Genomic DNA, 17692 nt, shown 5'->3' with positions numbered 1-17692 from the left:
TATAAACAGCCGACACTTAACCTGTTTTCCCTCCCATCTCTTTCTCTGCCCTTTCTTTTGGAGAAACCCTAACTCACAAGCCTTATCCTCTCCAAACCTCACAACACAGACAACACCATCATCTTCACTCCCCTCTCCCTTTGCAAACACACACACCCAAATCCATTATACTCAGTCACAACCTACAAAAAAATCAATGTTATTTCACAACACATCCACTCCCTCCCACCGTTTATGTTTATATTCTGGCGACCGGTATAACTAGCGGAGCCGCTTTACCGGCGACTGCCGGTGCAGTTCTCCGACAACAGTCGCACCCTCACACCCTCATTCTTACCCCTCTCGCTTCTTCGGTGAACGAGAGTGACATTATAAGCAGCAATTGGAGAGAGAGAATAAACAGGTCGGAGCCAGCGTCGAGCACCGACGAGCTGTGGCGGCGACAGGCGACGACACCACCGTCTGCAGCGGTGATGGTGGTGCAGCTGCTGATGTTGTTCTTGTCGGGAACCGGGTTTTAATTTCAGGTCTCGTGGTTAGTTTTGGTTTCGGGTTTCGTTTGATCTCGGCTCCTAGCTCGGTTCTTAGTTCGGTAACTTCACCGGGGATTCGACGGAACTCGCACCGTCGTCGGAGGTTCGTTCGTCTTGTTTTCGATATATTCTGTTCCTCTTCGATGAAATTTATTTTATTAATTTGTATACGATGAATGGCTGAAATAGTTAAATCAAACTCAAGATATAAAAACAATGAATGTTCTTGTTTCTGTTAGTCTACATATGAATTATTAAAGAAGATGACTTGGTTTTCGTCTGTGTTGATTCTTTTTAAACAAAGGAGACAATGACAGTACTTAAACAAAGCCAATCTTTTGTATATTTAATGTTTTATTTTTCCCACCTAAAACTTAGTACAATAATTTTCATAAAAGTGGTCTATATAAAATATGAATCTGAACCTGATGTTTTTTTTTTCTTTTAGTTTACAGTACATAAATAAAAAGGGGTATAAGTCCTTAAATCTATTTCTATTTACTTTATAAGAAATAACAAATCTTTTTTTTTTGTGTAACAAGCTATTTATATTTATTTCGTTTGTAAAGCTAAAAGAAAGCCGTTTATATAAAGAAGTATACATCTAAATAATCTAACAAGTATTTAATCATACACTGCATGTCATACTTGATTAAAAAAAAGATATTTTTTTAATAAAAATTTATGTTTCGCGTTTATATAAGAATAAAAAAAATATAAACACTTCTTCAACCAAATAGTTTTATAAATATAACTACTAATCACTAAACTCATCCTATCAGTTTAATTCATATCGACTTACTCGGCTAATTAGATAATTGGATAATTTTATAAACTAAAGTTATTGGACCTATCTATAAGTAATTAAGATAATTAATTGTTTTCTTTTTACATGAAACGTTGAAAATGAAATAATGCTAATAATTAATTAATATAACTGTAAACCTTAAATACTAGGAATTATATTTAACCTATAAATATTAACCAATCATTATGTGGTATTTTAACGTCTAGGATAACCGTTTCGTTCGTCCTTTTGGGTTTCGCAATCTTTACTCGTGCGTCATTTCAAGGGATTCTTATACGCAACCACTGTGAGTATACTCGATCCCTTTTTCCCCTTTACATTTTGGGATGCAACATGTATACCTATTCAAAACAACTCTTATGCTTAAACAAAACATACTCTATCTATGAACGTGACATGAAACTATTGTGAATATTTGCTATGCTTGTATGCTCTATGAACGATTTGGAACGTTATATGCTCATTAACTTTGCTAGCCCACCTTAACAATTATAGCGCTATAGGATTGACGCCCCGCCCGTTATTCTTGTGGGTATTGTTAAGTTAAACTTTACCATCCCGCTAAACTTTTGGGATTAGGCTTGTTATGCGTTGTATTCTTGGGTTTGATCATATTGTACGCCAAAAATTGCATTGCTAGTAAATTTATTCATTATGTAACATGTTGGATATGAGTTTTTATTCTATTATGCTATGTAAACAAACTTGTATACTCGCCTTTGCTTTTGCATTGAACTCTATTTTAATACATGTTGCAGGTTAATTGTTGAGGTGATACTTCAAGATGAAACGAGATTTAGGGTGGACTAGATACACACCTAGATTAATCTATCTTTTATTGTTATGCTTTGTTATGAAACAATGTTGTTATTTCCATTTAAATCTTGTATGACGTTTAGTATTGAAATGAAATTTGAATTTAATTAAATATTGTCACGTAGTGTTATGAAGTCTCTTGCAATCTATACACACTTCGTCTCATCCCGATGTTTCCGCCATCGGTTGGGGTGTGACAGTTAATGTTGTTGCATTGCGTTTTGGATATTAATCGGGTATAAACACCCTATAAACAATTGATTTTTTTGGTTATGGAATGTGTCTCGCTTAAATTAATGTTTGTGGAATGAAACAGATCATGTTTTTTGGTTGTGGAATGTGTATGCTTTTTGTGGAATTTTGTAGTTATATAGTTGAAGTTGGTGGGGAAAGTTAAGTACATCTGATCAACTATTTAGTTTTTTTTTAGATTTTGGTATAGTTGGTTTTTTAGGCCATATGGGTTTATATATAGAGACTCTTATATATATGACCCCATAGTGCCCATTTCTTCATACAACCATAGCAAATGTCAAGTGGCAGGCATCCCTCTTGCATTCCAAATTCGGTACAAAACACTGTTTGGAAAAATAGAAATGAGCACTTTGATGATTGGTCGCCAAATGTTCTAGAGTTCTACTACGATGGAGATAGTCCATTTTGTTTTTCTAACTACACGGGACAAATACCACTTGACAGAGATTGGTGGTGAACTGTTGGGTTATTGCGGCAACGGATATATACAAGAAAAGGTATAAAACTATATAGAATATAAGAGATTAGTTATTTAGTTTTTTATCTATATATATATGCTATGTTACAGCATGTCCAGGCATGGTGTAACAAACTAATGGAATATAGAGAGAGTGTAAACCGTACTAGGACGTCTTCTTCAAACAATTGTCGTTGGACTGTTTTGCCGCCCCGTTTTTTCAGCCTTATTATTGAACAAGATCACGAGGCTTACAGTTATGCGAACGGCTCTGTAGGACCATACCCTGCCCTTTGGGAAGTGGATACGGTAGTAAATAAATTTAGTTATGCTAATATTGTTTTACGTATAGTTATAACACAACACTTTTTTCAGGTTTACATACCGCTAACGCAGGACGAGATTAACTGGAACATTATAAAGATAGATTTGCAATCATTAAACGTTACAATTTATTACCCCAATAATTGTCACGTAAAAATCTGCCGTGGTTCGTTTTGGGTACACAAAAATATATACCAGCTTTTTGTGGAGTTTGAGAGTGCATTCATATGGTTTTTATGGAGCATAAATTATTGGCGAAACGCGGGACAGTCCGAGACTGATGCACTGGATTTTATAGGTGATGTTGCATGGCCGAGCCACGTGGATAATGTGGGCAGAAATTCAGGGGTGATTGTGTGTATGTTGCTCAATAATCTTGTTCTTGACCGTTCAATGACTTGCATTGAAGGTAACATACAAGACACATGTATGCGATATAGACGATTTATGGCAGATGAACTCTACGCGGCACGTTCCACGCCTAATAATATGTAACTTCACATTATATATTAATATAATAGCATTCGAAATTTGTTTTTGATTTTTATTTTAGCTTTTTTTCGACATCAAACTGGCTAAATTTAATGTTATTAAATGTTTTATAACTAGTTATAGGTTAGTTTGTAACTATTTATTTTTCTCAATAAATAATGTTATTAAGAAATGTTATTAGTTTGTAACCGTTCATCCTTATTTTTCTCAATAAACATGTCATTATTTTCAGAAGTGGCCCATTATCTTATGTATTTCTCTTTGCTTTATAATGCTTGTCAATATTTTATTGAGATCTCTATTTTATTTGCTTTATAATCCCATTCAATTCATTTCCTCCTCCCTCAAAGTACCAAATCCTTTCTCTACCTTGTCTCACAAAATCGATCACACCCACCAAACAAGATGTCTCAAAAATCGGCTTCCTCCTCCTCCAACAAATCTACTCAGTTCGTGGAACCTTCTAATTTCATATGTTCGTGTGGTGTGGCAACCTGCTACAAGCTTTCAAGGACCGAGGCTAATCCAAATCGACGGTTCTTATGCTGTGTAAGTTACTTTTTAACTGCTACCTTGTCTCCAAATCGACGGTTCGTATGGTTGATTGAGCCTGATTTTATGGGTATTTCATAATGGCTCTGTTTTTGTAACAGAAGCAAGAATGTGGTTTTATTAGGTGGGCCGATACACCTTCCTCTTCATCTGCACCTTCGTCCTCGTGCCATGGTTGTGACAAGGTAATACCGGTACTGTTAAGGAGCATGGAAAACAAGGATGATTTCGCGATTAAGAAAGCTAAGGAAGCAATGTTTTTGAAGATGTGTTTATTGTTTAGTTAGTTGATGATTGTGGTGGTTTATATGTATTTTTAAATTAAATTTTATAATGAATTTTAATTTTAAATTAAATTTTACTTTGAAGAAGCTATCGTTTATATTAATCTTCATGATGTCCAATGTGTAGAAAAACCAATTTGTTGAGGAAGTGGCAGACAATGAGTTAGACCTAGTGCGGTATCTGGTGCAGGATTGGTTTGATGACCATGACGCGGTGATAGAAGTGTTGAAACAAGAGTATGAGGCGTCTCTTCCAGATCCAGAGTTGGACTACGACCCAGAGGTGTTGGAATCTTTTAGGAATGACCTCCTTCAACCAGAATGGTCTTGTGATGATGTGTGCCATGATTTCTACCCGGGGGAGCATTCTTCTGACTCAGAATGGTCTTGTGATGATGCTCATTGGAAGTAGATTGTTAGGCCTTTTTTTTACTACCATGCTTAGTTAATCTCTGATCGGATGGAACTAGTATCTTTTAACTGTTTAATTTAGTTTCTTTAAAATTAGAAAGATAATGCATGATAACAGTAATAGTTTTGTTAAAAATATGAACATAAAAATATAAAATATGAACATAAAAATATAGTTTAACTGTTTAATTTAGTTTTAGAAACTAAATGCATCCTTTAACTGTTTAATTTAGTTTTGTTAAAAATATGAACATAAAAATATAAAATGCATGATAACAGTAATAGTGCATGTCACATAAAGACAGTTTTCACATAAACCTCCCTAAAACTAATAACCTAATAGGCTATACATTTACCGGGTTTTAATTCTCTCCTAAATTGTACGTGGGGATTGTATGTTGCGATACGTAATCCCGAAAATCCTCTGGTTCGACTTGTACGCTTCGTACATGTGCCGTTGAGATGCCCCGGGAGGTACTCTGGGAATAGGTGGGGTGTCTACAACTTTCCCGGTGATGGCCGTGACTTCGGTACCGACCACAGAATATGGGAGTGGGTTCCTCCCCTCGTGATAGGATTCGCTTGTTTTCCTTTGGCCGACCGGATTGACGTTTGGTAATATTCGGTGGTTGCAGATTTAATAAACCGTCCGTTTTTTCCCACTCAGATTTATGCGGGAGAGGATTTATCTCTTCTGCATACGTTGCTTTATAAACTTCGTTACTGTAACATGACATGGAATAATGACCACAGTCGGTTTCACCTAAAAATCTTGATACAACAATAACGTGACCACATGGCAAACCCGATAATTGCCATACCCGACAAGTGCATGTGCCGTTAGCTAAATCAACGAACCCTCTTTTTTTACCATCTTCAACTTCAAAACTGTTAACACGAACGCCGGTAACCGTCCAAGTCCTAGAGTTATCAATTTTGTCTTGGATCTTATTTACAGCCCACTTTGTTAGCAAGTGTTCACCATGGATTCCCTGGTTGCGACGATCATAAAACCATTTTTGAACAGATTGCTGGAAAAATTCAATAAGTTGCGTCACCGGCAATTTTCGGGAATGTTTCGATAGAGCGTTCATCGACTCGGCACTATTAGAAGTCATATAATGGTATCTTTTAACAGGACAATGTGCTCTTGACCACTTCTCAAACCCAATTGTCGTAAGAGTGTTCCTTAGTCTCGGAACTGCGACACATAACGCGTTGAAAGACTCCTCAAAATCGGATAGCCGGTAAGATTTGCAAGTCTGCCACCATAGAGACTCGTTTTCCATTTTTTTTTTTTTGGTAATTTAAGGTTAACCATTAAATGACGACAACACAACCCGTGAAACGCTTGTCGAAACACGGCCCTTACGGCTAATTGTATAGAAGGTGCTCGATCAGAAATGATTGCCAACTCTGGATGATCGCCAATACAATCTTTAAGTTTTGAAAGGAACCAAGTCCACGAATTACCGTCTTCGGATTTACCAATCCCGTAACCAACAGGCAAAATCTGATTGTTTCCGTCCATGCCCACAGCCAAAAACAACGTTCCTTTAAACTCACCTTTCAAATGGGCCGCGTCTATGATAATGACCGGTCTTAAGGTTCTTACAAAGGCACGAATCTAACATTAACATTAACAATTTGTTAGATAGATGAAAATTAACATTTTATTAGATAGATGAAAATAAACATCAATAAATATTAACATTAACAATTTGTTAGATAGATTTTAGTTCGGTTATTACTAGAAAATTTAATGCTTCACTTACCGCGGCACCTAGGGCGACAAATACCATTTCAAAACGATCCGAATCAGTCAATATGTGTGTCACTGTTCCTGGATTAGCCTTCTCCAAATTGTAGCAGTAAATAGGAAGTTCAGCAAAAGAACTTGCTGAATTTCCATGCAAAAGTTGTAATGCATTGTTTTTTCCTCGCCACGCTTGCATATAAGTTATATTGACTCCTTCTTTTATTCTAAGATCTTTGACTATTTCGGGGCAACGGTAAATTCGACCAGAGTTTTGAAATTGTTCTTTTAACATGCTACCCACAACCATTGGGTTAGCCTGACGCATGTGTGGATGTGTCTGCGTCTTAGAACACGTATGTTTGTTGTTAAAAGATTTAACGTAGAAAACATCACAAGATTGCCGACTAGCGGATTTGAAACTCCACTCACAATTTTCGACAACACATGATACTTCATAACGAGTCTTTGATGACCTGTCTACTTTATACGAAAAAGATTCGGATAAGCACATCTTTCCTAGTTCGATTTTCATTTCCTGCTTGTTACGAAAGGTGTAGCCTTCATAAAATCGACATTTATCTTTATTATCAATAAATTCTAGTTTATCGCTGGCATTAATTTCATCGTTTGAAAAAACACAATCATTTAAATCGGGGCATTTATATTCAAACGTAGGAGCACAAGAAGAAGAACCCACACCAACTTCTTGCACCACGTATAGTTTAAAAAGTTTTGTAGGATTATTTTCCCTCAGTTTGAAAAAAAATAAAAGATCTGAATCATCTATAATATCTATAGGTTCAGAATAATCAGACATCTTGTAGGATAACCGTGTGATATTTCGAAAACCACAAAAGTCACACACATTTTTAAAAAAGGTATCATACGAAATTTTGGCTAAATTAATTTCAAACCCACGTATAAGAGAATCAGCTTTCATTACGTACTCACGCCTACCGTCAACGAATTCCCACTTGCCACCGGTGTAAACCACAAATCTAACCGCCATAATACACGAAAGTAACCATTCAAAGTAAAGTAAAATTCACTCAGTAGTAAAACTTTAAGATAAACCGGTATTTAATAAACCGGTAAGTATGGCATGGCATTTAAAAAAAATAACAGAGACTGATGTGATATGCGTTAGCGACGCATAGTAAGCATCGCAAATACTTAAGTGATGTGTGACAGCGACTGATGTGATGGGGTATGAGTGCGTCGCAAATACTTAAGTTGGATGCGTTAGCGACGCATGGCAAGCATCGCAAATACTTCAAGATCTTCCACAAGATTTGTGACAGCGACTGATGTGATGGGTCTGACAAAAACGCGAAGGATGCGTCGCCGACTCATGTGATGCGTCGGAAAAACTGACATTTTGTTGCGTTACAGACTCATCCGACGGGTCTTGTACGGACGCATTAAAAAATGAGCTTTACTTGAAGCCAGACGCAAGCCGGATAGCTTGCCTCTTATGAGAGGCTTCGCATGCGTCACTCTGGAAGTATTAATCATTGCTACACGTGTCGATTGGAGAGTGGCTGACACAAAAAAGGAACAAAAAGAGGCATCAGCCGCCTTGGGATTAGAGACGGTCCTTCCAAAGACTCATCACTTGGCTAAATTGGTAAGTTGACTATATTCTTGGCTAAAATGGTAATGCTAAAATGGCTAAAATGGTAATTTTACTATATTCTTGGCTAAAATGGTAAGTTGACTATATTCTTGACTAATTTTCTCATTATATTTCAGGGGTAAAATTACTATATTACCCTTTTTAGCGTCTTAAAAAGTGTTACCCTTCCTATTCTACCTGCTTAGATTTATTTGTACATATTGATTCAAAACTTGTACATATGGCAAAATTACATTTTTGTACATCACTTCTCCTTTTTATAATAGTATAGATATAGATAAATAAAAATTGAAACTAAAAGTTATTAATAATATACTTTATACATTTCTTATAACTGACCAATTAATATTTCTATTTATCGAAGTAATGCAAACCAAATGGTTGTTTTATTTACTTTAGGAACGTTTTGTATTCATAAGAATTAAAGAATTTTGATACATGCGGCATGTGTTGATCTGATTTTTTTCTATAACTTATATAGAGTTTGGGATTTTGGTTTTGAATAAAATAAAAGGGGAATGACTGTATAATAAATGTTTTGAAAACGATGTAGACGAAATTTTAGCACATACAAATAATAAGATTCTTTTAGTTTGTCCGTAGCACATAATCGATTGTTTCAACTTCTTCATTCAACTTACATAATCCCTAGCAGGTACATTCTTCTTCTTCTTCTTCTACAATTTTCCTGTTTTTGAATCTTCGTATCATTTAGGTTTAATATTCTCCTGCTGCTGTATTGTTAAGAATTTCCTTCTTTAATATCCGTTTCTCAGTCATTTTCATGAGAAAGTTGTTTCTTGGATTGAATTTTACATCAAAACTTGCTATTGAGTTTGCATTTATGGTTGGTGCATGTTAAAGTTCCGTTCTTTAATATTCGTCTATGTCGATTTTTGTCACTCACTACCGATTCTGTTTGTTTTTATATCTATTTTCATTATCAGAAGCAGTTTCTTGGATTGAGTTTACATCAAGAATCGTGCTATAAAGTTTGTATTTACTCTATTAAGATTCTGTTGTTTAGTGTCAAGATCGTTAGGGTTTACATTACTCACTAGTCACTACTGATTTTTATTTGTTATATATTCGTTAGAAAAAAAAAAAACGATTGAATTTTGCATCAAAACTTGTGTTATTAAATTTGCAGTTATTAATGTTTTCTTGCCTGAATGTAACCTTATAAATAATTTATTTTTAACTTGTAATGTAGAGCTGGATCGACTGACATGGCGACTGATGATGATTGCGAGCTCACCCTCGTTTTGGTCGGAAAAATAGGCAATGGGAAGAGTGCAACAGGGAATAGCATCCTTGGAAAGAAAGAGTTTGTATCAAAGGCGAGCTCTGGTGGTGTAACTAGTACCTCTGAGCTCAGGACATCCGTACTGAAAAATGGCTTGAGGCTTAATGTCATTGACACTCCTGGTATTTTAAAAACTCTATATATGATTACTCATGTTTGACTTTAAACTGCTAACTAGAAACTGATCCGATTCATCCAACCTATTTATCAGTTGGCATAATCTACGAGCCGTCTACTTCGATTTTTGACCCGTTAGCGACCGAGCCATTTGGCTCGGGTGGGTCTATTAGACCACCATGGCCAACAATGAACATTAAATTAAAAATACATACTTTTTTCCCATTTCATGTTATCATAAGCCAGAATGAACTAAAGATATATATAGACATTTTTCAATTTTCTTACATGTAATAAATCGAAAGACCAATTACCGGAACTTGTAGGCTTGACCGGACCGCTATGGACCTCTTTTCCCCACTCTTAAATAGTTTTAGCACAATTATGATGGCCTACCTGAGCATCATAGCTTGTATATTAGTAGCAAGTTGCCAAATTGTCCTATAAGTAACTCATCATTGTTGTTATTTACCTATTATTACATTATCCCAAAGGAACTATATATCTCAAAACTGTGTTTTTTTTTTCTCAGTAAGAAAATTTGGCGTTCAAGTAACTAAGGGGCTGTTTGGCAACTTCTGAATGGTTAAGCGCTAAACCAGTAAGGAGGTCTGAATCACTAAGAGCCAGTATAATCCTTAACCGTTCAGAGGCAAATGTCTGACCAATTCAGATTAGAGGTCTTAACCATTGAGACTCAGTATAATGCTTAACCATTCAGAGCCAAATGTCTGAACGATTCAGACATCTACTCACGAAACAAACAGTCTGAACATTAACTACGGAACCAGTAAGAGGTCTGAACCATTAAGAGACTCATTAAGAGCTAAACAAACAGCCCCTAAAACATCTTCCAGGTTCCTAAAACTTGTCTTTGATTTCATGGTTGTGGGCCCCAAATATCGGATTTTAATTTAAAGAATAGTTTAATGAGATCATGGAGTAGGATCAAATACAAACCACGTTTCGTATACAAACTATAAGAACCAATGAAAAAGTGTCATGAAACATCCAACCAATTATAGAGAAATGATAAAATGATAACCTAAATAATATCAATTATCTTGAATTCCTTATAATTATGTTAACAAGCAATTAATTCTTATTTCGGATCTTCTTTTTGTTTTCAATGTGCTGATAAAGAAAAGTACTGATATCATTTCACATATGTGCTAAAATCAATTATCTTGATTAATTTTCATATGCTAATATAATTCAAAAGTGCTACTTTTATGTATGTATTATTTTAGTATGTGCTAATTTAATTTTTTTTAAGTGCTAGTATCTGTTCTTAACGTTTGTAGGATAAATATGGTTTGTACCGGAACCCAACCCATGAGATCATAGTGATAGATTATTTCAAGTCCAAAAAATATATAATCAAATCTTTCCGATCCAGAACAACAAGCCCAAAATCAAACTGTTATTTGACCTAGGTGGAAATTGGAATACTATCCATGCACAAAGTACAACAAAAACACAATAATTCAGGAGGCAAATGAGGATCTGGACACCCTTCAAACCATTGAATCGAGTCAGGAATATAAGATTTTCAAGAAGCAACATTACCTATGAAGTTTAAAAAAAAAACTATTATTTAGATAAATGCAGAGATAATCATAAATACGATCTATCGATAGAGTTTTATCTAGGGGTGTCAATTTTCTAACACAACCCGAAAACACGACACGAACCTAACACAAAAATCGCGGGTCTGGGTTTTGTCTAAACGGGTCGGGTCGGGCTCGGGTCAACCTTAGGTTGACCCATTTAACCCGTTTATATTATATTATATTTTTTATAATATCTTTTATGCCCTAATTATAACTTAAAAGTAGAAATCGACATAAGATTTTAAAACTCAAATGTAATTGTATTATATACATTTGTGTTTTTTGTAGTAAATTTGATTTTAATATATTAATTTGCGGAAAACAATTAAAAAAAAGTCGTGTTGAACGGGTCGTGTTCGGGTTCATACGTATAACACAATTTTCGGGTTCGGTTTCGTTCAAATTTTTCGGGTTTGGGTTGAGTCGAAACCCCCCCCCCCCAACCCTCAACCCGCCAACACGACCCATTTAGCACTCCTAGTTTTAGAATACTAAACTACAGTGTAAAACTAATATATGTATAGACATGCACTAATGCTAGAAAAACCATATAAGTCTTCAAGAAGCAGATGTTTTGGCTTGGTCAAATTAGCACAAAATTGCATTAAAAAGGTAAAAAATGCATCAAATTATCACAAAACTTGCATTTCATACATCAAATTAACACAAAATTTTAATATAAACACATCAAATTCAGATTCAAAACAGCAATAAACCATACCTCAACCATCTCAACGAACACACCAAATTTGGTTTCTCAAGAAACACCATCCAAACACCAACTGCACAACGCAGAACCCTAGCCACCGCCACTGGTCTGCTGGCTAGAGTGATACATGGCCGCCGCCGCTGCGGCTCCGCCGTATCACTGCCAGATAAGCACCATTGCAAAGAAAAGACACCTGAGGAAGGAAAATGAGTGTGATGTCTCTAACATCTCCTTCTCGGCGATACATGTATAGCAGTGTTGGGACACTTCTAAGGAACACGCGACATCTACAAGCCACCGCCTTTTTAATCCAATTAACAATCGACAAACAAAGTACAACCATTTATTTATAGCGTGCAACAGCGACAGCACACAAATGTTGCAAATTAGAGCTATATAAATGGGTAGTATTGTGTTGGTAAGTCAGACACTTGAATAATAAATTTGCATGTATCAAGAATTCGTTCCACAGACTTGATGCATACATGATGAACCTTATGATTCTGAATATAAGTTTCTAATAATGGCAATTTTGACCCAAACTTATACGTTTAGTTTATGCTTCACAATGGCAGGACTGTTTGATGCATCTATTGATACAAAATTTATTGAGAAAGAGATTGTTAGATGTGTCAGCATGGTGAGGGGGGGTATTCATGCCATTCTTGTTGTCTTCTCTGTTCGGAATAGATTTTTAAAAGAAGAATTTGATGTAATAACCCGTTTGAGGACGTTGTTTGGGAGCAGAGTTGATGACTATTTGATTGTGGTTTTTACGGGTGGGGATGAACTCGAGGCTAATGAACAGTCATTGAAAGACCTCTTAAAAGAATCGTCATGTCCTAAACCCTTGAAGGTAAGATACATGGTTCTTTCTTTCTTGTTTGATGTTGACGGATTATTTTTGTTGACATTCTTTGGATGATGTTGATGGTTATTTAACATTTTCAAAACTAATATGTTTAGGAAACTCTTAGCCTCTGTCAAGATAGATTCGTACTTTTTGACAATAGGACGAAAGATGAAACAAAGAAAGCACGACAACTCCGAGACCTTCTGTCTCTTGTCAACATAGTGTTGACCAACAATCTCAAACCATACACTCAGGAGACTTTAAGCGCATTCATGGTGAGACACATTATTCTTCGTCACCAGTTACATTTATGTTCGACTAATCTCAAATTTTAATACTTGTCAGGAAGGGAGTGGGGAGCCTCATCAACAAAGTGGAATTGAAGAAAATAATTCTTTGCATAGTATTAGAGATATATTGTATATGCTATTCGAGTACTGTGCAGGGTGTTAGACCTATACATGTTAATTCAGGGGCGGGACCAGAGGGGGTCAAGAGGGTCCGCTGACCCCTGGACATAGAAATTTGTAAGATTTTTATATGTACAATCTGAGATTTTTCTAGGAAAAAACATGTTTTAGACTCTCTAGTTGTAGCCAGTAGAAAAAAGAGTTTTATGATGACCCCCTGACAAAGAAGTTCTGGTTCCGCCACTGCATGTTATTCAAGTACGTATCACATCATGACATTAGATGCTGATCGAGTATTAATCGAATTAGAGATATTTCATGGCAGTTATAATATTCTCCTATTTTACGTATAATTGTCCATAGTTTGTTATTTTGATTACTTAATTTGTATCATCTATTACTTCAATCTATAAAAACTCGTTTCATCACCAAAATACAATTTTAATCTTCTTTTCAAGTTTTTCATGGTATTAGACTTTGTATCTCTTTCCATGCAAACTCTATTTTTATATATGTTCGTTACCTACTTAAGCTTGGTAGAAACCGAATCAAACAGTACGGGGGTACACCCGAACTCCAGCAGTCGGCCAGTCATAGATTTCGAACATAACCAACATCATCAGTTTTGTTTTGGCAAAACGATCGGACTTCTGAAATACAAAAAGATATAAAATCAACCACAATATTGATCCGCCCTCAGAGATGTGAACGCATTGAGGGTGCGTATCAACATGTAGCAACGCCACTCTTGATCCAACTCTTGCTCATTTGGCAATAAGCACTACATATGTTGTACAACTATGAAAGATTATTGAACAGACGTATTTTCAAAAGGCTTTTGCAAAGAAATCTCAACAACCTAGTTCATCACACGTACTTTAGGATCCCCGTTTATTTTTTAAACACAGGTAGTTTGTTGACTCTTGAATTCTTTACTCTGGCGTTTTGGACATCGGTATGGTTTATGATGTGATTATCTCGGTTCGGAAGAGTTGTCGGGAATGACATGGAAGAATGTCATGCATACAGAAGTTGTTGCCCTCCCACCTTAACCGAACCTTGTTGGAATTCCTTGAATTATACGAATTGGATTAGGGTTTCTACCAGATCTGTTTTGTTCATAAAATGAATTGATAAAAACGTAAATGATACATCTGAATGTATATGTATGTATCCGGGGTTCACATATGATAACCGCCCCCAATAATAAATAAAATAAGACATGTAACCCTAACTAATATCTAATCTAATAAGTAACATAATCTTGTATTATATCTAGCTTACATAATTAACTATACTTGTCTAACACCCTCCCGTAAGCTAGATCATCTGAGCATCATGTGTAGTAGATTCTTTAAACGTAGAAAATCCTTCGGTTGTAGCGCCTTAGTCATGATATCGGCCAACTGATCTTTGGTTGCACAGAACAATATTGTTACATCTTCTCTTTTGATCAGGTCTCTTATGAAGTGATATTTGACTCGTATATGCTTGCTCTTACCATGATATACCGGATCTCTTGCCAGACATATAGTGGACTTATTATCACAGTAGATAGGTATTGGATAATTGTCCTTTCCTTGCAACTCATCTAGTATTCCTTTTAACCATATTGCTTGACATCCGGCTAGGGTTAGAGCCATATATTCTGCTTCCGTTGAAGAAAGTGCAACTACCTTTTGTTTCTTTGATTGCCAAGATATGGGTCCAGATCCTAGGTGGAAAATATACCCTGATGTACTTTTGCTGTCATCCACATTTCCTGCATAGTCACTATCACTAAAACCTACTAGTTTCTGTTTTCCACCCTTGGAGTATGTAATTCCTTGATCAAGAGTTCCTTTAACATATTTGAGTATGCGTTTAGCTGCCTCCTAGTGACTTCTTTTAGGAGTTTCCATAAATCTACTTATTTTACTTACTGCGAACATAATGTCCGGTCTAGTGTTTGTCAAATACATTAGACTTCCTACAAGACTTCTATACACACTTTCATCTATGAACTCTTCCGGATCATCCTTTGACAATTTTATCCCGTATTCCATCGGTGTTGAAACAGTATTGCACTGAGTCATTCTGTATTTTTCAAGCAAATTCCTCATGTATTTTCTTTGAGATAAGATTATATTGCCATCTTCATATGAAACTTCCATGCCAAGAAAATAATGCAGTTTTCCCATATCAGTCATCTCAAATTCCTTTTTCATTTCATCTTTGAACTCAGAAATTAACTTCATAGAATTACTAGCTATGATTAAATCATCTACATATAAACATATCACCAACTTTCCTTCTTTGGTGTCTTTAATGTATAAGGTATGCTCATATGTGCATTTCCTAAACTCGTGGTGTATGAAGTACGTATCTATTCTGCTATACCAAGCTCTTGGTGCCTGTTTTAAACCATATAGAGCTCGTTTGAGATGACATACCTTAGTTTCCTCTCCTGGTTTGATGTATCCCTGTGGTTGGTCTATATAGACTTGTTCCTTTAGTTTTCCATTCAAGAATGCAGTTTTTACGTCCATTTGATGAAGATACCAGTCATTTTGAGCCGCGAGTGCCAGTACTAAACGCACTGTCTCGCATCTAATCACGGGTGCAAATACCTCTTGATAATCGATCCCGAATTTTTGTTATACCCTTTTACCACTAATCTTGCTTTGTATTTATCTACATTTCCTTTCTCATCATACTTTGTCTTGTAGATCCATTTAACCCCTATAGGTTTCTGATTTCTTGGAGGATCAACCAGATCCCAGGTTTGATTTTTGTAAATTGATTCCATTTCCTTATCCATTGCATCAATCCATTTCACATCTTTACTAGCTTCCTCATAGGTGGTAGGATCAGCACTAGCATAAAGTACGAAGTTAATCACTTGATTTTCATTATACTTTCGTAGTACTTCTTCATTGGTTAGAGCCCTTGTGTCTCTATAAATACTGTTAATATTTCTTGTACGAATCATTTCATTTTCGGAGTCAGTGGAGGAGGTTTCTTCGTCATGCTGATTTTGACTTGATGCAGAATTTAACTCACTATCGTCTTGATGTTGTTGTGTCTGTCGAGAATTAGTTAACCCGGAGTTCACTTCTACATTGTCTGTCATATTTTCATGTTGAACAGGATCCGATTCATGATGTTCATCGGAAGAATCCTGATCATTTATACTTTGACTTGTTGATCCTGCATTATCCTCTATTATCATGTACGGAGTTTCGGTTGATTCATTGTTAATGACCCACCTTTTATTTTCATCAAAGATTACATCTTTGCTTATAGTAATCTTGTTGGTTAAAGGATTAAACAGCTTGTATCCTTTACTATTCTCACTGTACCCAACAAATATCATCTTCTCCGTTTTATCATCCAATTTATTCTACTGCTGTTTGGGTATGTGGACATAGGCTACACTACCGAAAACTTTGAAGTGCTCTACATTAGGTTTTCTTCCATTCCATGTTTCAAACGGAGTTGTATTCGGTCTAGTCTTTGTGACCGTTCGATTCAGTATGTATGTGGTGCAAGCTATTGCTTCTGCCCAGAATTTGTTTGGCAATCTCTTCATGCTTAACATACTTCGACTTAACTCCATTAGCGTTCTATTTTTCCTTTCCGCTACCCCATTTTGTTGGGGTGTATAACTGTTGGTGAGTTGATGATGAATCCCATTTTCTTTCAAGTATTCTTGAAATACTTTTCCACAATATTCTCCTCCACTATCTGTTCTTAACGTTTTTATCATGTGATCCGATTGATTCTCAGTTAATGCTTTGAATAATTTAAAATAATTTAAGGCCTCGGACTTGAGTTTAAGAAAATAAACCCAAGTTTTTCTAGAGTAGTCGTCAATGAAGGTGATAAAATACCTGCATCCACCGATGGACTCCGTTCTCATCGGACCACATATGTCTGAATGAATAAGTTGAAGTGGTTTAGTTGCTTGCCACTTGGCTTTGTTCGGAAAAACTTTCCTCGCTTGCTTGCCTGATACACATCCTTCATATATACTTATATCTCTCGAAATCTTGGGCAACCCATATACTAAGTCTTTATTTCCCATTTCTGCTAGAGTATCTAGATTTACATGTCCATACCTCTTGTGCCAGAGTGTAGAGGTTTCCTTAGTAGTCATGGTCAATGCTAGTGTTAAATCTCTTTCAGGATTGAGAGGAAACATTTTGTTGTTTGTCATCCTTATGATACCTAAGGTTTCATTGCTAGCATCCTTTATAATGCATTTATCCTTTTGAAACTTGACCATGTAACCCTTTTTTATGAGTTGTCCCACGCTCAGAAGATTGTGTCTTAAACCTTTGACATAAAACACGTTTAGTATCCTTTTACTTCGCCC

General features: G+C 35.9%; 2 protein-coding genes and 1 long non-coding RNA gene across 3 annotated transcripts; 2 read left to right on the top strand and 1 right to left on the bottom strand.

Moving 5' to 3' along the window:
• Positions 1-3732, top strand: LOC110900353. The gene is made up of 4 exons (XR_002570966.2): positions 1-636; positions 1548-1627; positions 2100-3178; positions 3245-3732. It is a non-coding gene; the product is annotated as an uncharacterized LOC110900353 (long non-coding RNA).
• A 1562-nt stretch (positions 3733-5294) lies between these two features.
• Positions 5295-7700, bottom strand: LOC110902359. Its single transcript, XM_022149043.1, has 3 exons — positions 6708-7700; positions 6305-6559; positions 5295-6194 (listed from the first exon to the last, which is right to left on the bottom strand). The coding sequence occupies exons 1-3, from the start codon at positions 7698-7700 to the stop codon at positions 5295-5297; spliced, it is 2148 nt and encodes a 715-aa protein (XP_022004735.1).
• A 1173-nt stretch (positions 7701-8873) lies between these two features.
• On the top strand, positions 8874-13663 carry LOC110903568 (immune-associated nucleotide-binding protein 9). The gene is made up of 5 exons (XM_022149415.1): positions 8874-8982; positions 9541-9755; positions 12648-12928; positions 13039-13200; positions 13271-13663. Exons 2-5 carry the CDS (start codon positions 9557-9559, stop codon positions 13376-13378), a joined length of 750 nt encoding a protein of 249 aa, XP_022005107.1. The 5' UTR covers positions 8874-8982; positions 9541-9556; the 3' UTR covers positions 13379-13663.
• Positions 13664-17692: the final 4029 nt, after the last annotated feature.

Source organism: Helianthus annuus, chromosome 5 (genome assembly GCF_002127325.2).
Source record: "Helianthus annuus cultivar XRQ/B chromosome 5, HanXRQr2.0-SUNRISE, whole genome shotgun sequence".
Lineage (NCBI taxonomy): Eukaryota > Viridiplantae > Streptophyta > Magnoliopsida > Asterales > Asteraceae > Helianthus > Helianthus annuus.
The sequence above is the reverse complement of the archived record's forward strand: the minus strand, read 5'-3'. Positions and strand labels throughout refer to the sequence as shown.